Here is a 24,642-nt window from a genome sequence, read left to right as displayed (position 1 = left end):
TTTCAGAAATGTTTCCACACAAAATATGCTTAGTCAACCCTCACAATAATGACACATCAAAGAGTTTGAGAATACAGTTGACCCCCCGTAATCGCTGTTTTTTTTCTCTTCATTGAAATTTTTTTTTTGTCAACACTAGCAATCGACATTCACGTGTTTTGTTCACAAAATTTGAGTTGTACGTGTTTAGGATGGCTCATTTCTCTAATACTACTGATAATGTTTCAAAAAGACAAAAAAAGTGAAAACTTTACAAAAAAAATTGATATATTGCCTATGTATGAGTGTGGGGGAAAATAAATCAATTACTGTTATTGCCCACCATTATATGGAATATACGAATCTAAGGTGAGATATATCAAGAAATAGGAATCTGAAATTCAATCAGCCGAGGCTGTAGTGCAGCGAAAACTTTGCATTGCCTACGGGACCCATGTGTTTCTCATAGAGAAAATACTGTTTTTTGTGGGTCAAGACAGCCACAGAAAAGGTATTCCAATTGATTGTAATACACTGCTCAAAACAATTAGGGGAGCAAGCAAAAAAGTGAAGGAAACCGTGCGAGACAGCCACGTATTGGCATACAATGGATAGTACACGCATATCAATGCGCAATACAGAAAAAAGACGTAAAAAAATTTGGAATTAAGCTTTAATTCTTTGAAAATATGGAAAAAACATGAAAAGATGATTTAGGGCAACAATTTGGTTTACATGTAAACGATAAAAAAAAGTACTGTTTAGACATGATGCATGAGTTTTAATAGAGCGTGTGGTCTCCTCGAACAGCTAAGACTGCTGCACACCTGTTTGCCATGGATGCTATGAGGTTATCGATCAGACTTTGGGGAATACTGTTCCACTCCTCAAGAAGTGCAATCTGCAAGTCTCAGACAGTAACAGGTGGCCTTGGTCGCTCAGCAATGCGTCGTCCGAGCATGTCGATTGGATTCAGGTCAGGAGAGCACGCTGGCCATTCCATACGCTGTATTGTTTCAGCTTCAAGCATGTTCTCCACCAGACGAGCTCTATGTGGTCGGGCATTATCATCCTGGAAAACAAAGGAATCTCCAATGGCTCCAGCGTAAGAGATGACATGAGGTAGCAGTATCTCGTCTGCATACCTTCGGGCTGTCAAAGTGCCATTCTGAATGATATGAAGGTCCGTACGTCCGCCTACGCTGATTCCACCCCATACCGTCCAACCAGCTCGTCTGTATTGTGACCTTTCACGAACGAATGCGGGGTTATTTCGAGTGCCCCTGTCCCTCCATACCAGAACACGTCGGGTGTCACACTCCAGACTGAATCGGGACTCGTCTGTAAACAGCACTTGGCTCCAATCATGTTGCTCCCAATCTCGATGTTCAGCAGCCCATCTTCTTTGGGCCGCACGGTGGCGTGGGGTCAATGGAATGCAGACCATTGGCCTACGTGCATAGAGCCCTCCCTCATGAAGCCGATTACGTACTGTTTGGCTGGACACCCTTTGTCCTGTTGCCAAGAGCAACCGTTTTTGCAGCTACGTAGCATTCTATGTTCTGTTTCGACGGGCTGTTAACCGTACATACCGGTCATCAGTTGCTGTAGTGGCGCGTGCCAGACCTTGCCCTAGTCGACGTGTAACATTTCCTGTTTCTTGGAATCAATTCCACAGCCTTGCAACAACACTTCTGGCGACTCCAACAGCGTCCGCGACACTATGTTGTATTTGCCTGGATTCCAGTCTGCCTATAACACGCCATGCCATGGATTCCGGTAAATCACGTTGTTGAGACATCCTCAAGTCACTTTGTCTCAAAAAAAAAAATACTGCGCAATCGAATTTCACAGTTACGGCAGTAAAACAGACGTTTCTGCAACATCCCGATTTCTGCCCTTATCTCCTTTTTCTGGTTTTTGACGTCATGAACTTTGATTTGCATATGAAGTTTTCTTCTTCCGTTTCCTGCTAGGCTTTAAATTATGGATGATTCGTTTTATGTTACTTATCGGTATACATCTTTGCGTAATTTTGTTAAAACCATGAGCTCCCCTAATTGTTTTGAGCAGTGTATTATAAATTAAAAGACGAAAAAAATTTTACTCTTCTATAAAGGAAAGAGCTGGTGAAACTTCTATTTCATCAGAACTTTATGCAAGTAAAGGTTGATTTCATAAGTTTAAGAAATGATTTTGATTACGCAATGTACAAAATCACTTACAATCAAGCCTCTGCCGACCAGGAGGCAGCTAGAAAATTTCCAAGGAAATTATAAAATACATTGTCACATTAGCGAACCAGGTGAGGGGAGAAGGTTTCAATGATACGGATATAGAAGAAATTGAACAGCTAAAAATTAATAGCAATTCAGAGATATCAACCGAAGAGGAATTAATGGAGCTGAGTGACTGCTCCTGACAAAAGCTGTACCAGATGCAGAAGATCAAGAAGTAAAGACCAGTTCAACATATGCAACATATCGGAAGGTCTTCGTAAGTTTAAATCAGCAATAGATTATTTTCATGACATAAATCCTTCTATAGTATGTGCTTCACATGGAGAAAAACTAGTAGAGGAAGTCTTATATCAAAACATACTCCAACATACTTCATGATATGAAGAAGAAACGGCAAACAGAAATCACAGTGTTCTTTCAAGAAAACATCTTCACCCTCTTTTACATATCCTTTCTACCCCTTCGTCGCACTGCTCTTCTCCTGATGTTCAATAAACGAGATATACAAAAAAAAACCTATGGTTTCGGTTATTCGCGGATTTCCGTATTCGCGGTCACCTCCGGAACGTAACCCCCGCGAATATGGAGGGTCAACTGTAACTTAATAAGCAGGGTGGTTCCACAAAGAGGAAACTCCAACATCAAATTACATTTCAAAAAATTTTTATGGAGTTGAATTTTGGAATGCAATATTCTGAAAACAATACGCCTTAACAATTATTAATTTTGAATAATACACAACTATAAACACAGAAATGACAACTTTTACCTAACGACAAATAACTTTTTTTTGTAACATAGTATAATGATTAAAATGCAATGAACTAAGTTATTTTTAAGGAAACTGATATTTTCTGGATTTTATACTAAGGTGATCTTAGAAAGAAAAGTCATCTGGTTTCAGCCGGCACTCAAAATCAGGCCATTTTGCAAACTGGGCAAGCATGTTAGCATCTACACCACTGGAGACATATGACCCTGCTTTCCTTATATTTCATGTACTGTGGCATGAGGCACTGAAGTAGAGGCATTAATAGCCTTATTAGCTTCAGAAAATGGCCCCAGGTGGGACGGTAAAGATGGACGGCTTTTTCTCAGCTCAATATACCAAAGAAACCAATATTTTCTGGATTTTTATTTATTTGTTATTTGTAGTTATTTTTATTCAAATAAATTCTGCAAAAGATATTAATAAAATAATAAAATGCCAAGTTGTAGAAAAAGGATCGAAAACCTCTTATTTTAACATTGACAAGCCCAGGTATTATGTAAAGTTGATTTCTCAAAGAAACTTTTATCTATATACACCATAGTTTGCACCCATAGGCGTAAACTTCTATAGGGCCCATGGGCCCGAGCCCCCCCAACATTTTTGAAGACGCGGCTCAGCCCCCCCAAAAATTCGTATGAATATGGCTTATTCATTTTGCAATGATGAAAAATTTTTTTTTAACCAAAAGTTGTCCTAATTATGAATTAGTTAATGGAAACAATCTGCTCAAAATTTTAGTTCTTTTAAAAAATCTGGATGGTCTTTGGCTTTCTTGTTCCATGACAATACGTTTATCTCATTTCTTCCCTGCCGTTCAATCCCCAATTGCACCCTCCATCGGTTCCAATTTACTGCCAGAAGGCACGGCTGAGAGGAAGATTCTTTGAGGTGTTGAGGGGGCTCTTTCTTCTTTGCCTGTGGCAAAAACTGAGTGTCTCTTCTTTTGTTCACTGCGACCGGAGGACGGCCATGGCGCCGACATGAAAATAAGCCCAAAGATGCATGGTGGGGGGGGAGGTTGAAAATTGGGAAGCAATGATATTGAAACCGAAATAAATTACACTCTATAAATAATAGGTGCCAGAACCTAGAGGCTGAGGCCATTTGAGCACACCCCCCCCCCCCCCCGCAATAAATTTTGTAAGGGGACTGAGCCTCCCAGTAATTACTGCTGAAAAAAACCATTGTGCAATGCATTCTCCCTCTCCTTTGTACACGCTTGAGTCCCGTATATGCGGGAGGACCAATAACTTTTTGGCCCCCCCCCCCAATGTTTTTTTGAAAAATATTGGGGAAAAAAGCACATTCTAAATGCCCATTCATAACAGATCTTGAGGACCGATGCCGAAACATTTTTCAGCGGGGGGCTCAACCGCCTTACAAAATTTTTTGGGCTCAAATATCCTCCACTCCTAGGTTCCGGTGCCTTTGAGGGGAATCAAATAAATAATAGTAAAATAAAATTAACACACAAAAAAAAAAAGAAAATAAGAAATGAATGGAAAATTTCAAAGCCCCCTGAGCCGGGTACCATTGCATTCTAATACTAGGAATATGAAATTTCCTCCTTATAAATCAGGGATTCTCAAACTATCTACGTTAGCAGCACTCTTATATAGAAATTTTAAATACGGTATTTCAATAAATGTTGGAAGAGAGGTTAAAAGGTGAAATTTGCGTTCCCCCCCCCCTCCCCTCTGGTCCGGCACCCTAGACATTTGACCCCTCCCCCCAGCCCTGTTTCCAGTACTCCAACACTTAGGTAGCCAGGGCCGGAACTAGGGAAGAAGGCAATTTTCACAGGCGGAATTCTTGTGGGGAGTGCTAATTCTGGGGGGGGGGGGGGTGGAAGAACGAAAAATATCGTTTCGATCGTTTTTTTAGTGGGGAGAGGGTGAAAAAATTACATACTCTTCCCTCCCTCCACGACTAAAATGATCCTGTCTCCGTTGGACCGGGCTTTTGGACAGATCTTTCGCGAGGACCCCGATTTTTTACAGGGAAGTGCTTGGACCTGTCGTAAGCGTAACTTGTATTAAGTCGTATGTTAAGTGCATTAAGTCGTAACTTGTATTACCTGTCGTAACTTGTTTTAAGCCAATGGGATCGAGACTCCCCCCCCCTCTTATTAATTTCGGAGAGCTGGCTCAATCTCCCCCCCCCCCCCCCCAGAAAAATCGCATGGACACGTTTTCCACACCTAGACTCGGAATAATCACGTCACGTCAGTACAGTGAGTTTCGGCCTTTATACGAAGCTGTGACATGTTAAAAAAAAAGTGGCGATTTTTCCACAAACACTTTTTCCGGCCATTTTACAGGATGCGACCTCTATTTATCGGAAAATACTGTAATTTTTTCTATGTTCCATTGCAAATTAAATTGGGGAATTTTTCTAAAAAGGATGTAGTATTTCTTACTTATGTTATTCAAAAAATTGTGTTTATTTCAAAATGAAGAATTATTCTCAATGTTTTAATAGGGTTCCTCCTTTCCCGATCAATTATTTTTTACTGACGAATTTCTATTTGTCCAGCCGGTGACCACAAAGAGGGGGTTTTACATACCCTGTTTACGTTCGCAGCACTGTTAGAAATTTTAAATATCTTGCGGCATCACAGTCGATCTCAAGGAGGCATTTCGATGCTTTCCCCCCCCCCCCTTTCCCGACAATAAAATGATCTTCACTCCTAGTTACAGCCCGTCCGTGGCATCTAGTGGCGTGTTTCCCGGGGGGGGGGGGCACTCAGCGAGCTTTAAGCACGGCCATGGACTCCCACATACTGGAGAAGGGCTTCTAGCCTGGGATCTTTGGCGGACTTTTAATTCCATGTATTTTTTTTTTTTCATGATAAAGGGGCCGCACCTTCTGCAGCTGACAAAGAGCATTTCAATAGGGTTCAGTTTCGGCTGCTTCAATGCAGGTTTACTGAATACAATCACCATTTCCTAATTAGAAGGACGGGGAGTGTATAGCGTGTCGCTTATGTGGGGAATATGTCACCTGGAGGCATCCGTCCATATGGGGACCCCCCTTCTGATCCTGAAAACTACATTCTTCTTGACGCCGCCGGTCAAGGCTTTAAAAGCTTTTGTGCTTAATGGATGGCCATCCCTGAAGGACGCCGACATAGATGATCCTAATTGGAATATAAAGAAATTACGGTGGTGAAGAAAAATCTAGACGAGGTTTGTGATTCTGCAAAATAAGAATAGCTGTGTTTGGAGCCACTTGAAGTAAACTCCTTGTTTTTCCACTGAAACCCCCCCCCCCCACCCCCCACAAATGTTGAGATAGACAGTTCCACAGTAATTTATGGTTTGTGTGGACCACATTCGGTTGTGCACGTACAGTATAAACCTTCTGTTAGTAAAACATGTTGTATTACAAGAAAACGGAAAAGTTCCTCGTGATTCCGCACAGTTTCCTGACAGAAAAAGTAAGCAATATTAAATATAGTTACACATTTTTGATAAATTCCTGCATTTTAAGCATTTTCTTTAATGATAATTTATTCAGAATCTTCAAAAACAATCTAGATTTTGCAGCCCTCTAATACTTATAATCAATAAAGCGTAGTATAAAATAATTTTTTTTCTGTTAGACACATCAATAAATTAATAAAACTTACTATATGTCTTATTTTTTTCAATCATATTTAAAATTTATTTAAGAAAAATTTAAACTCCATTTGGCTTGCGTACTTGTAAAAGTGACAATATTTGAATCGAGTTTTTAATAAGAAATTTATGCAACTAAAAAAATTATTATTTTTCTAATTTAAAACCTGATATATGACTCAATATATGAGAGTAAAATAAATCTTAAATAAGTGACATGTAATTTGATTTTGGGGGAAATATACACTGTATCATAAAATATAAATAAATAAATACGGGGCTTGACAAAAATCATTAAAAAATTTAGGCACCAGCCAAATTTTGTAAGAGCCAAGCATGGTTTTTTCACGAGAAAAGTATCTTAAATAATCTTTTTTCAACCTTTCTGGGAATTGATGACCCCCTTCCCAGGGCCGCAACTAGATACTTTGTCATCTGGGGCAATTCGGAATTTTGGCGCCCCTTGCATGTAGAAGAAGCAGTTAAAGGGTGAATTCGACTCACATTCTGGTCCAGCGTCCGGAGCACCAGACCTACCTGCTTTCTCTAGTTGTGGCTCTGCTCCTTTCCATGTTGGAAGACAATTATGAAATCGGAAAATTTTGAGCCATCACTAGATTCTGATTTAGCAATCACATATACAAAATTTTAGGCGCGAATACAGATTTTCCAGTCACCATGGTAACCTGGCACTTGGGGTTTGTCCAACCCTGGAATAAATAAAGATGCATATACTGTTCTAAATATATTTTTTGTATATAGTCATTTTCATGACCCCGCCCAGGGGATTTCGGGATTCATGAGATCTGGGGGATCCTGGGAGGATATACTCAGATTTACGGCATGACTAGATCTGAATAAATTGCCTATGGCGATAGACCGTGATCAAACTAGAATGGGGCTCAAGGGCAAAGGCTACGCCCCCAACAATCAAATAAATTTTTGTTAATTAAATGCTTTTGGAAAATTGGCACCAACTCAAAAATTCTCTGGAAGAAATTCCGTGTACCCCCCCCCCCCCAATAGATTGGTTTTCTTGGGTAGCTCATGCTCAGGGGTATCCCATTCCAAGGGCGTAGCGAAGAGGAAGACTTGGGGGTCTGGTCCCCTCGTCCGAAATGTGAGAAAATGACCGAAAAAAGGGAAAAAGATGACCAAATCTATTGTTCTATCACTTTGGTCCCCCCTGCCGAACGAAATTTCTGGCTACGCCCTTGTCCCATTCACCTTGGTAACAATACATTAAATGATTGTTATACAGTCGAATATCCTGTTATAACGAAGTCCAAGAAACCGGAGAAAACACTTCGTTATAAAGAAATTTCAGATTGTTTGCATTGTTCCTATGTATACTTATTAGAGGGATTAGAAAACCATTCGTTAAAATGATATTTTCGCTGTAACGGTATTCGTTAAAACGGGATTCGCCTGTAATTAGAGCCCGAATTTTCCACTTAAAAAAAATGGCTAAATATGAACTAAAACTGAGAAAATATGTGCTAAAGAACAAATAACCAAGCAAAAAACGCAAATGCGTTTTTAAATGCATCTTTTCTATTTATCTCGGTGCATATTCATTTGCAAAAACATTCTCATGCAAATGATTTCTACATGTATTTTATTTAGGAATTTCTAGTTATTAGTACAAACAACATACATTCACTGACCAATTAACATCTTTGACTCTTGTCGCAAGAGCCTCCTAATTCCTGCTTTACCCAGGGCCCTGCCTGTATACACTTCAATTAATCGACGTTTTCACTTCGATTCGAACTCCCAAGTCTTTGGAAAACACCTTTTCTATCAATCGAATCACATAATTTTTCAACTGGTGAAAACGTGTCACTGAAATACAGTGTTTTACGGTTTTCAAAAACCCATCATGAAGAAACGTTGTAAGCGGAAAAACTAAGCGGGACCGACTGTAGTTTCTCATGCATATTTTTTACTGAAAAAGTAATAAAATTTAAGATGATTGACTGGTTCAATCAGGGCTGCAACTAGATGCTTGGTTACCCGGGGCAAGCGCGCATTTTGACGCCCCCCTTGTAATGTTGAAGGAGAGGTTTTAGAATGAAATTTGCACCCCATCCGGTCTAGCGCCCGGGGCACGAGACCCGCCTGCTCCTCCCTAGTTGTGGCCCTGTGTTCAATGGCTTTTGACAGGTACTGAAATAATTATTGAACGGGCTACGGTATGCTGATAGCCAGGGCTGTAACTGGGATTTTTGTCGCCCCCACATTCGATAATTTTGTAACGGTGTTCTCTGTCAAGTAAAGGACGTTTTACATAACGTTTAAATAACACTTTTTTTTCTGTTGAATCTTGAAATGAATACCGTAAAAGTGCTTGAGACTTTAGCAACAGTAATGTTATGATAGTATTATAAGTATATTTCTTCTCAAGCATAAGATTTTGAATCAAAACGACAGATTTTCACAAAATTTTTTTTCGGAAACGTCTGTAAAAAAAAGGTGGGGGGGGGGGGTAATTTTCGGAAAAAGTTCGTTTTGCAGTACTGCTTTCGCATTTATACGACGCGTCGTATAAACGAGGTTCTATTAGAGCCGGAGCCCCCCCAACATTTTCAATAAGTTTACGCCTATGTTTGCACCTGCTGAAAATTAGAAGAAATCATACTTCATTACAAAATATACGACATTTTGTAAGGGGTTCAGTGTGATTACCATTAAAAAATACCATCTCTTCATACACTTGTTGATATTCAGCACTTGCATTGAGCAAAACTAAAAACTACACGGAAGTACCTAGATAGCTGAATCTGGAAAATTTCATGGCCATATATAGATGCAGCCAATCTGGTAAGAGATTGCTTTCCAGAGCCTCCCACTCCTACTAGAAGACCACATCCTTGAGGTGTGCTAATGATGCGTGCGATCTGAGAAAAAAAGAGGGTTGAGTAGGATTTATTAAAAGATCAGCAAGAGAAAACAAGTAACAATATGAAAAATGAAAATAATATGAAAAAACCCGAAGTTGTTTTCCATATACAGTGCAAACCACTTAATGTGATCATAATGGAATTATGGGTTTTTGATAAAAATAATCACTTGATAACTATATCAAGAAAAACTCAGATGCAGATATGATAGCTGTACTGCCCATTTTAAACAGGACTGCTCTGTAATTTTAACACAAAACTGGTTGTGAAATAAGAATCATGCTGATGCATTCTACTGACTTATTTTTCTAACTCATTATGCTGTTTTTTTCATAGTTCTGTCACGGTGGGAAAAGTAGGACACTTTCCCCCCCTTTGACAAATAAGCCTGACATAATTTTAACCTAGAATAGTCATGTCAAATAAGTGAAATTTGCTAAATGTAAATATAATTGTGTTTGTCGCGTGGAAAATATTTGAGCTTCTGTCTTTATATTATTGTGGAAGGCTGAGATGAATCTCGTGGTTGTCTATTTTTTTTTCCTTGTGTTATCATTCCGTCTGATATTCATAAAATGCCCGAGATCTGAACCACAGATCGTTTGTGTAGAGTGGACACACACTCTTTATGCATCACACTGTATGTGTTTGTCGGAAAATCCTAAATATTAAATGCTTTGCTTTGACATCTCAATCATTTGAGCTCAACAACAAATTCCTTGAATTTTTCTGATTCTTCCTGTAAAATTTTGAGAAATTCCGAGTTAAATTGAACGAGAAAATGTGTGTTCTTTTGAATAATATATTCTTTCTTTTGTGAGAGAGACACACCTAATGATCCACTGATAATCAAAGATATTATCGCCATCTTGATGAGTCAGTTTTCTTGTTCCCGCACGAACGCTTCCCGTACATGTAAAAGGAAGATAAGATTCCTTTTCTTTTTTTCCCTTTCTCTCTCACTGTTGGTAATCTGTTGTATATTTTTTTTTATACTTGAAAAGCCGATTTTCGCTTTTTGCATATTCCAAGTCTGTTTTTTTTAAATAAGGGAAACAAACATTTTTGTTAATTCAGAGTTAAATAAATTTGAGACCGTGTGAGTATTTCAATTTTAAAAATTTATATATTTTTTTCTTTTTCTCTCCACTGTTTCCAATGCTTTGAAGAAGAAAAAAAAAAGGCTTGTGTCGTAAAATATTGTGATTGAGAGAAACTGTGAGATAATGTTATATGCATTGAAATTATTCTCTGTCATCAAGAAAGTGTTGAATTTGAATTTTTTTAAGAATTTCCTTTGTTTGGATTTAAATTTTTCGGCATGTCGCGAAACAAGAATATTTATATATGATGTCGCATATCGTTGGAAAGCTAATTTTTTTCCCCACACAATGATGTTAATGTTTTTTTATTTTGATGAATATTTGTGCATTTAATCCGGAAATCTTATACTGAAAATTATTGTTGTAATTATAAACTTTGCTGAAAGCCGTTCATTTTCTTAAATCGACCCCGTATTGAGAGATGTTTTTCTTTTGGTTTCATGTTTGTGTTCGCGCCTCGTATTACAATTGGGTAAAATTTTGGATGACGCAGTTTGCGCGACGAATTAGAGGGTGCGCTTTCTCAAGCCCCGCCCATCACTCAATTTACATATTATCACTGAAAAACTTTGGAGGCGTGCAGTTCATCGGGACCAGTTGCACGAGAAAGCGTGGTCCCGCCGTTGAAGAATCCCCCCCCCCCACGTAACTTGAAGAGTCCCTGAAACTCAAATCCCAAGTCAAGTCACTCAAACCCCTATGTAGTTCTGAACTGCCAAAAGTCGTAACATTTTATTTGAAGATGTAAGTTCAAGAAAAACAGCTATAAAAAACAACAGTATGAAGCATCGTCTCGTCATATCAGTTGCTCCAAACTGATCCAGGAAGGAAGGTTTACTGTCATGCCCGAAAGATGAAGCCCAGCAGCTGTCTCTTGCAGTCCAGTCTAAGGATGCTACTTCGTCCATGTCCACACTACCCCGAGTGGTAGTACAGATGGAGAACTTTGATGCTCCGACATCGTAAAGTATGTGCACGGACCGTCGCTTCAGCAGATACAGAGGACATTAATCGTTCAATTCGCCAAGCAGATTCGCCAGTCAAAGGATGACTCATGAGAAAATGAACTGTCCGTACTGAGTGTTCAAGTTAAAGGGAACTGTTCATCGAAATCCGGTTGTCAAGAATGAAGTGACCATAATATGGGAGATAGTGAGTAAATTTTCTCTTACAAATTCTGTTGAGTGGTCAGGAAAAGCCAAACTGCAGTAATATTTAGTTTCTTGTCTTTTGCAATCAAATAATTTTTCGATAAGTAAAATAAGGTTTTCAGCATCGTTGTTTTTTTTTTGGTATTTTGTTTTTGGAATTAAGAATTAAAGAACCTAATGTGCATTTAGACCTCTGTGTGTGTACATATTATTTTTTCTTTGTGACTTAATTGTTTCGGTTAAAATGCTCTAGTACATATTTATTCAGGAGAATTACTCACCGACACACAAAGGGTTATTGCGGACACGGTAACAACTCAAAAATGGTACCCCACTAATATGATCACCAGGCCAAAAGTTTTCTTTCTTGGAGTACTGTCAACATAAATAGTACTCAACTTAATTTTGCACCACAACAGTTCAAGATTATGTTTTCTAATTTAAAAAAAAAAGCCATTGTTAGGAATTAGAATTTTTACCTATACCCCATTTGTTTTTATGGTAGGAATTTAAAACTACCTATAGTTATATCTGATGAGTTAAGATATTAATCAGTCAATTAATTGATTGAAATTTTTTTAATAACCAGTTATTAATTTTAATCAATTTCCAGCCAGGCAAGTAGTCATTTGGGGGGGGGGGTCTTTTGACCCCCTTTATATATATATCAACAACAACAATTTTCAATCCACTGCTAGATGAAGGTCTCCTCTAAATTTTTCCATTCTGCTCTATCTGATGCTTTAGCCATCCAGTTGACTCCTGCCACTTTCCTGATCTTGTCAATCCATCTTACGTGGGGACGCCTTCTCCGATGTTTAACACCACAGGGGTACCAATCTAGAATACTTGTGGTTCATCTATTGTCCTGTCTTCTTGCAACACATGTCCAGCCCATTCCCATTTCAAACGTTTAATTCTTTCCATGATACCATATACCTTTGTGTGGTTCCTCATCCAAGTGATTCGTTTTCTGTCTCTCCTTGTGATGCCTAGCATACATCTTTCTATGCTCCTTTGTGTTGTCTGTAGCCTTTGTATCTTGTCTTTCTTGTGATTGTCCATATTTGTATGTATATATATATACATACACTGAGTACATGCTCATTGCCCTCCCCCAGAAAAAGTTGAAATGACAGCCCTGTTTCCAGCCCTATTCAAAACGAAACAAGCACATCCTGTCTGATTTCATGATAATATCCCAAATTAAAAAAAATACACAGCAAATATGAAAACCATTATTTCACAAAAAATGCAAATAGTAATACAATATTTAAAAAAAACCATACCTTCATCAAGTGTATCATAGCATCTTTGAAAAATACTAAATCCATTTGTAATCCACGAGAGTTTTCATTATATCGATTCATAAAGTATCTGAGGCGTTCTGCTAATTCATCGTATTTAGGAATCTACAATGAAAAAAAAATAATTATAAGTATTCATAGACCCCTTTCTTGTTGCATATCAAAATTCTTGCCTTAATGCCACAAGTATTCTATTAGAACACACAGAAATCTGATGCTGCATACCAATTTGGACTCAAGGGTTTAAGCTACAGTCGAATTTTGCAAAAAATGCGAAAGAAAATCGTAGAATGCGAAAGAAATAGTAGCCACTTTCGCAAAAATGCGTACAGGAGGTACGAAACGAGTAGACATCCAACCATCAATCATTACATTAGCATTGCAGCATTTTGCTAAAGCTTTCCTCCCCCCCATTTTCGCTTTTTTGCGAAAGGAATTTTTTATCCAGCTTAAACCCTGTTGGACTCCCTGAAGTTATTTAAACTTTTTTTTTACAAAATAACCATTTTCTAATCTTTTTATTAATATAATGAACAAAAATAAATTTATGATGAAAATTTTTTAAATAAATGCCATATATAAGGGGCTAGCAAGAAAATTTCTTACTCATATTTTTGGACCTGTAAAAAGTGCAAAACATACAAACTTACTTGCTCATACACAAGTGGCATTTCCAAAACAGCTTCTGCGTCATCATCTTCAGCTTCTGGAGGATCTCTCAAGAAATTCACGTAATATGGCTCCTTAGGCAACAGATCACCACAATCTGGACCTACTTCTTCTCGAACAACTTTCTCCATTCTTTCAAGAAACCAATTTTTATCTTCATCATTAGTAAACCTACATAATCACGTGCACCAAAACCATAGATTAACTATAACTACATCTTTTATAGTTGAATTGTTCAATTATCATTATTATTACAACAGATCATTATATGCATCATTACACAATATTACATATTGCGTTCAAGCAAAAGCCACTAAGTCCACAAAAATTGTTTGGACACTCTTTCTTTCTTTCAAACCAAACATGGCCCAGGCTCTATCAGCTTTAGTCAATTTAAGCTATTGCTCCTGTGCAGGGGTGGGACCATGTTGGCGAAAACTTTATTATACACAATAAAATGTACGTACATAGAATCACATACACACAAAACATTACTGCACAAAAAATGAAACAATTAAAAAACAATGAATCATTACAAAAACACTAAAACAACGCAAACACACAATGAATCATTACAAAAACACTAAAACAACGCAAACACACAAAAGCAACTACATAAACCATGCAAATAATGGTACCTGACAGTAGAGTGGTTAGGAGGCTAGCCACTCACTGCAGGTTTGGGTCCGCATCCTGGTTCGGGCATGTCTACTAACACTAACAAATTTTTCTGGATGGATCATGCTGATTCCCTGGGAATGCACAAGGATCACATTATTATTATTATTATTACAATGACAAAATGCAAAAATATAAAAACACTGAAGATATGTGAAAACACCGAAACGCCATAGATATGTGTGAACACAAACAATGAAGAAATGTGATGCGCTACTGCATATTATTATTATTATTATTACAATGACAAAATGCAAAAACATAAAAACACTGAAGATATGTGAAAACGCCGAAACGCCATAGATATGTGTGAACACAAACAATGAAGAAATGCGATGCACTACTGCATGCTACTGCATATTATTATTATTATTATTACAATGACAAAATGCAAAAACATAAAAACACTGAAGATATGTGAAAACACCGAAACGCCATAGATATGTGTGAACACAAACAATGAAGAAATGTGATGCACTACTGCAGTTGATTAGAATTTCCAATTAATTATTTCATGATATGAACAGTTATGAACCATGAACCAGTTATCTGAACATCAGTAAATCTACTATAGAGATAAGAAATCTTCAGAGTAGCTTTTAATATTTTTCATAAGGACTCGGAAGTTTAAATTGAGAACATTTCAAACTGGACTTAGTGATTTCTGCTTGAATGCTGATGATATATCTTTGATTGTACAATAAAAATGTTCTGCACTTTTTATTGCATATTCTCCCCCTTCCAATTTGCATGGCATGCTGGAAGAAAAAAATGGTATACTATGAACTGCGAGTTATAGATTCCGGGTAATGCAGTATATATCTGAAAGAATTGATTTAATTGGCTGGTTGGAACTTTGCACATTTTATAGTTCCTTAACTATGTTAACAAGTGCATTCAGATAGCTTGAGGTTCATCTTCGCTTTTGCAACATTGATCTTGATTTATCAAAAATGCCAGATACACAAATCATATGTCTGTACATTCTCATGACTATGTAGCTTTTAAAATCACAAGTTCTTGCAAAACTTATTATTAAATGAGAGAATGGAATCAACAATTAATAGTTTTTAACAAGGAAAAAAAAAACAAGCAAGCTTCAACAGTAAAAAAACTGATGTTGCACCAATTTTATGTCATTCCAGGTAATACGAGGAAACATGGTATTTATTTGGAAAAGAAAAAGTGTGAACGAAAATAATACCTATCAGAAATGACTCTAGTACATTCATGTTTCCACAAAGCCAGCAGATCCTGTTTTGAAGAGCATTCTTCTTTCTTGATCCTCAGCATGCCTTCCCATATCCGAGATAGATCTCTCAGATTAAATATGTAGTGAAACTTAGCAGGAGTGGGCAACATTTTAATCTATGAATCAGGTGAAAGTTTGAAGTAACTTTAGCAGTTATATTAAATAAAAGAAATGTCAAACTAAATAAGTTACACTGTGGGAAAAAACATTATAATTTCCAACAGTAAAGATGTGGCTAATATAGCTTTAAAGCAGTGATTCCCAATGTGGGGAGCAATTCGGTTTTTAAGGGGGCAACTAGAGCTTTTCCCATGAAGACTTAGAATTTTCCCCCTGAAAGAATTACGGGGGGGTGGGGGGGGGGAGGAATTTAGATATGCCTTGGTGGCGCATGGTAATTCAATTAAATTTTAAGAGATTCAATTAAATTTTAAGAGATTCAATTTAATTTTTATGAACATTGATATATATATATATATATATATATTTTAATTATAATCACGCTGTATATATATAGATTGACGTACGTGGAGGGGGGGGGGTTCTAATTCCCCCTCAAGCCGAGATTATAGTGTTATTTTGCCGAAAAAAAATTCAAACACCCCCCCCCCCCGAGAAAATTCCTTGTGCGCCTATGTATGTATATATATATATATATATATATATATATATATATATATACATAGGCGCACAAAGAATTTTCTCGGGGGGGGGGGGGGGTGTTTGAATTTTTTTCGGCAAAATTCCCCCCTCCACGTACGTCAATCTATATATATACAGCGTGATTATAATTAAAGTTCCCATACTCTAAGTAGTTCTTCTCAAAAACAGCTTATCGAAATACTGCCAAATTTTTAGGATATCCTAATGAGACCATGGCAGGATTCATACAAAATTTCCTAAATAAAAATTAAGGAGTTATTAAGGACTTTTTAAGGAGTTTCAAGCAGTTTTTAAGGAGTCATGGCAAACTTCATAACTTTTACAGCAATAAAAAGGTTAATAAGTTTTATTAAGTTTTACAGCAAAAAAAGGGGGGCGGGGCACATATGCAAATTTATTTTTCATTTGCCAAATTTTCCCTCATCTCAAAAATATAGACGTAGAAGTGGTTCAGAAATTACAACTTTTGATTTGTTACCCCGCATCATAAGAATTCATAAAATAATCAATCTACATAGATACTTTTCTGTTGTCACCAAAGTATTCTAAAACTTTGAAGCTTCGGTCAAAAATATAACTCATAACAACATCACATAAATTATAAAAATTCTGAAAGTGATATGCATTCCCCTTCCCCCAGGGGCGTCGAAAGTATTTTCGACCAGTGGGTGCTCACACAGGCGTTTGCCGGGGGGGGGGGGCACCCCTCCCCCTTGAAGGATATCAAAAATGGAAAATGTAAAAAAAAAATATTTTTTTTTTTGTACAAATTCTGTATGCCATGGGTGGCTTGAGCCTCGGGGCAAAAGCCTCACCATGCGAGATGACATCGGTTACGCACCACTGTGGTGTATAAGCCGCATCAGTGAAACGATCCTGAAAATTCTCAACTGTGTTCCTAGGTAGATAAAAATGCATAAAAAATTAGTTTTCTCCGAGAGTCATTAATGCACTATAGTTCGAGTGTTTTTACAGACATGAAACACATTCATTCTTTCTCTAAACGTTTCTGCAATTATATTTCTCTTTACTCCTGATTTATTACTTTTCCCTATAGCAGTAAGAGACATCCCTGTTTATATGCTGCTACAATATATATATATCTCATCATCTATTTACTCTTCGGCCCCAGTACTTGATAAATTAATTTTTTTATTTTCTGTGATAAGATACTTTACAAGATATACAGTTGACTGGATGTTGTGAAGATATTTATTATTTTAGCGCTTACATATATACGCTCTAGCGAAGGAAAATCTCTATCTCCTCTGTAGCTTAGTGGTCAGAGCACTCGTCCGGCAATCGAGGGACCCGGGTTCGACTCCTGGTAGAGGCAGAGATGAGTTTTTTCCTTCCTTAAAAAATTAACATCTAAAATAATAAATATCTTCACAACATCCAGTCAACTGTATATCTTGTATTAACAAGTGGAGAGCGACATTCATGTCATATAAGATACTTTAGTAATAATTTCTAATAATTCATTATTGGAATCTTATAAACAAGTCATGGTTTTTTCTTTATAATTATTTTTGCTACTACAATCCTTTGACGGAGGGGGAACAACAATTAAAATGAATTTTTTTTAGTATACGATATGCAGTGGCGGCTCAAATGAGATGTGACTCACGCAGACCCATGGAGCCACAGAAGAGGCACTACATCAGGGTTAAGGAAAAAAATAATTAGATAAAAGTTTGAAATTTTTTCCTAAGGGTGCAACGAAAAAGAGGTTTTTCACTTCATCAGATGCACCAACTTCAAGGACCGCAACTAGCTCTTGGGCACCGAATACATCATTAATTTATCATCATGAACATTTATACCACAGTAAAATATTTCATTTCGTACTTTGAATAGGACCATAACTCGGGCAGAGGGGGGGGGGGGCACCTGCCCTGTGTGGCAGTTTTAGGTGGGAGCAAAGAACATTATTACAAAATTATCGAATTTTAAAGTTGTGGGGGCGGCAAATATTCTAGTTACGGCCCTGCTTTGAATAGTGAAAAAAAAAATTTAAAAATTGAAATACATATTAGGGAATCGTAGGGAAAAATGAATTTCACGTGCAATATAGAATTTTTTGCATTTTGCATAACCTTTTCTCGTCAATCTTTATTGGATTCAGCTTACACACTGCTTATTTTTCAAATAATAGGATTAATAACACATATTAAAATACACAAACTCACCCCTGATGTATTTTCATCGAAGAAAAACTTTTTTTACACAATCAAGCACGACAGTTTCAACTGTAAATCTATCGATTCAAGTCCGGTAATTAAGAGAAATAACACTCTGCCATTAAGTTTCGAAACAAGATCCTATGAGAAACAGTTTCTGTACGAAAAATCTAAAAAGATATCATTGATAACAGTTTTGTTTATCAACGAATTACATGAATCTTACCACTATCTAGTGAATTCGCCTGTTGGAAAATCCAAATATGAAATTCTCCATCTTCACTGTTTACACCAATGTTTCTCGGCTACTACGGGCACCGCGCTGAGCCGTCGATATTGATGTGTGCCGGTTCGGTACTTTGAAGCGATTCTTTGTTACACTATTGTGGGGAGCTGCGAAAGGTGCAATGCCGCTATGTTGGCAATCATTCTGGCCAGCAGTGGCCATGCTAAACATAGGTAGTACTGTACTTTTACTCGCTATCTAACATTTAAAAAAAAAGAAGACAACAACTAAGGCAATTAGTACAATGCTGTTGCTGTAGGCACAACCATGCTAATAACATGGCCATTGGCCATTGGCAAAACCGGACAACCAAAATCTTCTCACAAGCTTCTACAGCTGGTTGTCGGCAAACTTCACTGATCGTTTAATAGCATTTTTAGCTTTGGGGAAAATAAAAGAACTTCGGAAAAAAAAGAATCGTCTTTTCTTCCTTGGGGTTACTTCCTCCCCCCTATACCTACATACACTCCCTTACCCCACATAAATATATCCGCTGCTACTTCCGCTTTCTGGCACCCAAGGGGATGTCGGTCAAACTGAAAAATCCCGTCTTTGCATATGCTCTTTGGAATTCCTTAAGTAATTGTAATAGCCAAGACCACTTTTTGATGTTATCAGGGTTTGAAACTGGAAGCTGTTTCTTCTCCCACGAAATGTAAGTTTCAGGAGGGAAAAAAAATCATGTTTCCCATTTGAGAAGAAAAGGATTTCTTTTAAGAAAATTGCGGCCCCCTAAATTTTGCGACCAGGTGCGACCGCACCTTTCACAACTGCCTAGGTCTGGTCTGCTTCAACAAAATGTGAAAGTGAAAAAACAAAGAGATTAGTATCCGTTTGAGAAAGGGGGCCTTCTGTCACACAGAACCCTTGTGATGGTCCTAGATGCATTCTCCTTTAAAGAATAATATTTCGTATATAATAAAAGAATAAAAATTGAATCGTTTCCTCATCCAAGATCACTGACCCTACTGAAATCCTTCGGAAGAACTGAAATAAAAAATGTTCGAGCCCACGTGATCATGCGCAGGACTACCTTTAAACTAGGGATCTAAAAATCATACCCCTAACTAATTAATGGGAGGGCTAACAGGGCTCCTACCAAGAATGAAAATTTGTTTTCGCACTTCCAACCAAATTTCCCCCCACGAACCACCAATTCTACCTTGGAAATACTGTATACAGCGACACCCTGTCTTGGCCGATCTCCTGGCACACCCCCTTTCAGGTAGGAACCGTGGCTGTACTTGCCACTGTTTGATTTCCAAACAAAAATATTGCTCCAAATGGAACCATGGCTCCAGAAGCGTGCGCAGGAAGGAACAAAGACTGGGCCTTCATGTGATCAGAAATAAATAACTGAAAAAATTGAAAATATTTAAGAAAATTTAATTAAAATATGATATTGGCATATAGAGAAAATACCCATACATGATATTTTAATGAAATTCTTTCATCTTAAAATGCTAATTTTTAAGGTTAGTATCACAAGTTTTTTCCTGAATCCTCTCTATGGCCTCCCTCATCCAGCTGCAGAGCCTCAGACTAAACATTTTATGTGCCCTTCTATAGTTAATTTTCAATGTGTAAAACAAGAAAATGATGATAGAAAATGAAAATAGTCCCGCGACCCCGAGCTGAAACCCTGTTAGCGAGCTGCCCCTGCCCAATATAGTCTTTTGATATATATTAATATACATTAATGTAATAAAGATTTTTTACATAAACAAATTTATATATCAGTGGTTCTAAAAGTGAACGTTGCGGTTCCTAGTGGGTGTCACTGTGACTTTGTAACATTGATGCGTGCCTGTTCCGTGCTCTAAATTGATTTCTTTCAGCACTTCTAAAAGGCGGAGGAGAAACGATGGCTAGGATCAGCGCCCCCACAAGGGTGGGGCTGACAGGGCTCCAGCCCTGGGCCCAGGATGATTCCCATAATATTTTTTTGTTTTTCACGCTATAAATTCATTATAAACAGGGCCCGTGAATGTCAGGTTGCTTCCCCCCCCCCCCCCCCCCGCAAAAAATATGTCTCTTTTATTTATTTATCAAATTTACTGATTTATTTTATTTTCTTCAAGTGACTGCGGAGCCCTTCCCGAAGTGCACATGGAGCCCCAAGGAATCCACGGAGCACTGACTGAGAACCGCTGGTCTAAGGAAATAAATGCACGCACAATTGCACCACTGTCAAGACCTTATAAGCAAATTAACCCATATTTGCCGGCATAGGCGTACGCTGAATTTTCTCGGAGGGGGGGGGGGTAAGTTTTTCTCCTGCCAAATAACACTATAATCTTGGCTCAACCCCCCCTCCCCCCTTGTGTACGCCAATTTCTGCCGGTATCAGTCATAAACAAGGAGACAAATTTTCCTTAAAGCATCTTTGTAGGCATTCATTTATTCGACTGAAATGTGTGTCTGCATCATTCCATCAATGCAGAATTTCATTATTTCATTTATTGTAAAATACTTTTACCCTGAGGTAAAGGAAGGACGCCTGCGTGCAGGGTCGCAACTAGATACTTTGTCACCTGGGGCAAGCCAGAATTTTGGCGCCCCTTGCATGTAGAGGAAACAGTTAAAAAATGAATTCGGCGCACCTCCTGGTTCAGAGCCGGGGCACCAGACCCGCCTGCTCCCCCCTAGTTGCATTACAAAAAAAGAGGAAGAATAGAGGTTAAACTGCATTACCAGCTCTATCAGCTTCACCCTCACCAATTTTAATTCTTAAATTTTTACGTCCATATGGAGTTAACTGAAATCATTATATTTTTGTGAATTTCCTAAAAATGTCTTAACTGCACCAGTTCTTGTTATAACATTTAAATCGCATTGAGACATGATTGTAACATGATAGGTTTTTTTTCAGAACATTTAAAGAATCTCTCTCTCTGATCACACCATTTTTAATTACATTTCAATTTAATTTTTGAAATATTAATGCTTTTGTGAAATTACTAAAGATACAGAAATTCAACAATGAATTCCAGAAATAAATATGTTGCACGTTATAAAACTGCAGTAAAATCTTGACACAATGATACTCTGTGGACCACGAAAAAATATTGTTGTAAAGGAATTATCTTTATATTGAGAGGCAGCCATCCCATCTAACACTAGAGTATAGAATACAGTAAAACTTTGATTTGTCACTGTCCGGACCAGGGCTGTGACGGATAACAGAAATCTATTAATACATATGTACAATAACGTGATTTCACTGCAGGCTTGGGACCAAAATGAAAATAAAATCCTTTAAAAGTGAATATATACATATATATATTATACTTAATTTCACAAAACGATCAATATAAACTTCAATAAAACAGTATAGTAATGTACAAAAATGCATTTTAATCCTATAAACACATGTTACAGTACTTAAAAATTATCCTTCATCTCATTTTGTGTCTTTGAGGCTCGAGCTTTCTCTGCAGTGACGTTTCATACCTTACGCAGAAGTAGGGCCTGTGTTGCACATTTGCCTCCTCTTGCATTTAAAACCAGTCTATGCGCTTTCATAACATTGTTTCTGCTTCTGAGTGACTAGTTATAGGTTTTTGGTTAAGTACTGATCCTTCACCACCATTACTTTCTTCTTCAATGGTGTTCATACTAGAAAACAACATCATTGTTCAAAATTTCAAAGCCTCCTTCCATTTTGACATATTCCAAAAAAATCTGTTACTTTTCCTGGCGTAATTTTTTCACTGTTTAGTTCTACATTGTTGCACAATTCAGTCAACACTAACAGCTCCTTCAGTTTCGTCCATAGGTTCAGGCAAGAGTTTATTCCACCCATTCTTTAGGTTAGACACTATAAGGTCAGGCCAAGTTGCAGTGGCATTGAAAATGGAGTACTCTATGTTATATCTCTTCCAAAATTCTTTGACAGTCATGGCATCATTAGATGAAAGCAAGCCCTGAGATAAAAGCTTTTCTGTAATGTCGCCTCATATTTTCAATTATGACCTGGTCCATAGGCTGGATAAGTGGAATTGTATTCACTGGGAGAAAGAGGCATGTTATTTTGTCATCATCACTTTTGAACTCACAAGACAGCAACTGCTTTTCTGCCACATGAGCTCTAACCTCGGGCATGAAAATGCTGTGGAACCATTCTGAAAAAATTGTTCCATCCAAGCACTTTTTTGGGCATAATAAATCACAAGTAATTTCTTCACATTTAAATTTTCGAATACTCACTCTTTTAGGCCCACATATAAGCGGCAAAATCAAAACACAGAAGAAAAATACAGAACAATAGCACTATCACAACACATTATGTAGAAAAAGTTAATCAGGGTAATATGAAATGAAACATTCATTCAAGCACACAGGCTACTCTGTCACAACTGAGACTAGTATGTAACACAATTAAAACTGGTTAGTGATGGGTTTGTGGAGCGTCAGATAAAGCTCAGCTCCTCTGCAACTGATGATTAGTCACTTCCGCCATCATACAGTACAGTCACCTCCAGCTTGATACAGAAGGGTGTAAAAGTAATTCTTGGACAATTTTAAAGATGCCTGTTTGTTTGTTGATACTCACACATTTTTTAGATGATGAAGGGGAACAGAAACGGACAGTTAAACGAGCGATGGTTAATCAAAGTTTTATGGTATAAGCAATTCTAAACAAGATTTGAAAAAATATTGTACAGGGATTTATTGTTATATTGATTATCATTGTAGTGAGGGTTTCATATTATTCAGTGTGCTGCATCATTTTGAATAATCGTCAGAATCCCACCAGTTTACATCATGATAATGATGTACATCAATTCATTCAAATCCCTTCAAGACAATAATATCTCATATCGAATGATGCCAGAGAATGATAAAAAGGAGAAAAAAAACAGTTTTCAGTGACCTTTTTATTTGGCTCTTGCACATGGACATAGTTTAATTTGTCTCTGCTGATAGGTGATATAACTATTATCCATATAAAAAATGTTATAATATTTCTTGACATTAACTAAAAGTAATTTATAATCATTTTTCATTGTGAAGTCGATGGAGCATCATCCACACATGCTGCTTCCCCCATAAGTACCTAATCATTTTGACTTAAATATAATTTAACAATAATTAAACAGGTTGGTCCCATTCGAAAAATATATGCTCCAATGAAGGAAAATCTCTCCTTTGTAGCTTAGTGATGAGAGCACTCATCCGGCAAATGAGGGACCCGGGTTCGACTCCCGGTAGAGGCAGAGATGAATTTTTTCCTTCCTTAAAAAAAATCTACATCTCAAATAATAAATATCTTCACAACATTCAGTTTTCTGCATATCTTGAATCAAACAGTCAATGAAAAAGTGCTTCGTTATTATAATTACTGAAGCATATGAATGTGCTTCTTATCAGTTGATACACTAATATAATGTTCTAAAATAGTCTGATTGGGTGTGAGATATAAAAGTCATAAAAGTATGCTCTAGTAAAACTGAAGACCAGAAATGGTAAACACAGTAAGTGCTACATCACAAATTTTACAGGAGAGTGAAAAACAAGTTTCAGGTGCCATAGACCAGTATTTCCTAAAGTGGGCATCATCGTCCTCTGTTGGGCGATGGAATGGTCCGGGGCGGGGGTGGCAACAGAAGCTGCATATTTAACATAGGATCCTATGGGTGCACTTGAATTGAGAGGGGCCGATGAGAGAGAAAAAAAAATTTCTGAAGAAAGGGGCCATGGAATAAAACGTTAGGGAACTTACGCCATAGACAAACATGTCAAGTGACATCTACTAACTTGTTTTTCAACTACTTAGAGCGAAAATTGGACACTCAAATCATTTCGCAGGTTGACAACCTCTGTATTTACTAAA

The 24,642-nt window shown here is 37.5% G+C and overlaps 1 protein-coding gene across 1 annotated transcript in view; it reads right to left on the bottom strand.

Annotated features, from left to right (window-relative positions):
- LOC149078585 (dynein axonemal heavy chain 8-like) overlaps nucleotides 1-24,642 on the bottom strand; it is a 294,865-nt gene that overhangs the window by 98,645 nt on the left and 171,578 nt on the right. The window contains exons 54-57 of the mRNA XM_089241134.1: nucleotides 15,627-15,790; nucleotides 13,726-13,915; nucleotides 13,058-13,180; nucleotides 9,381-9,511 (exon numbers count right to left, since the gene is read on the bottom strand). Coding sequence (XP_089097260.1) covers nucleotides 9,381-9,511; nucleotides 13,058-13,180; nucleotides 13,726-13,915; nucleotides 15,627-15,790 — 608 coding nt within the window. The remainder of the gene's footprint in view (nucleotides 1-9,380; nucleotides 9,512-13,057; nucleotides 13,181-13,725; nucleotides 13,916-15,626; nucleotides 15,791-24,642) is intronic.

This window comes from Pholcus phalangioides, unplaced genomic scaffold, assembly GCF_987345545.1.
Source record: "Pholcus phalangioides strain wild (caught in Gottingen) unplaced genomic scaffold, Ppha-v1.0 ptg000013l_1, whole genome shotgun sequence".
Lineage (NCBI taxonomy): Eukaryota > Metazoa > Arthropoda > Arachnida > Araneae > Pholcidae > Pholcus > Pholcus phalangioides.
The sequence above is the reverse complement of the archived record's forward strand: the minus strand, read 5'-3'. Positions and strand labels throughout refer to the sequence as shown.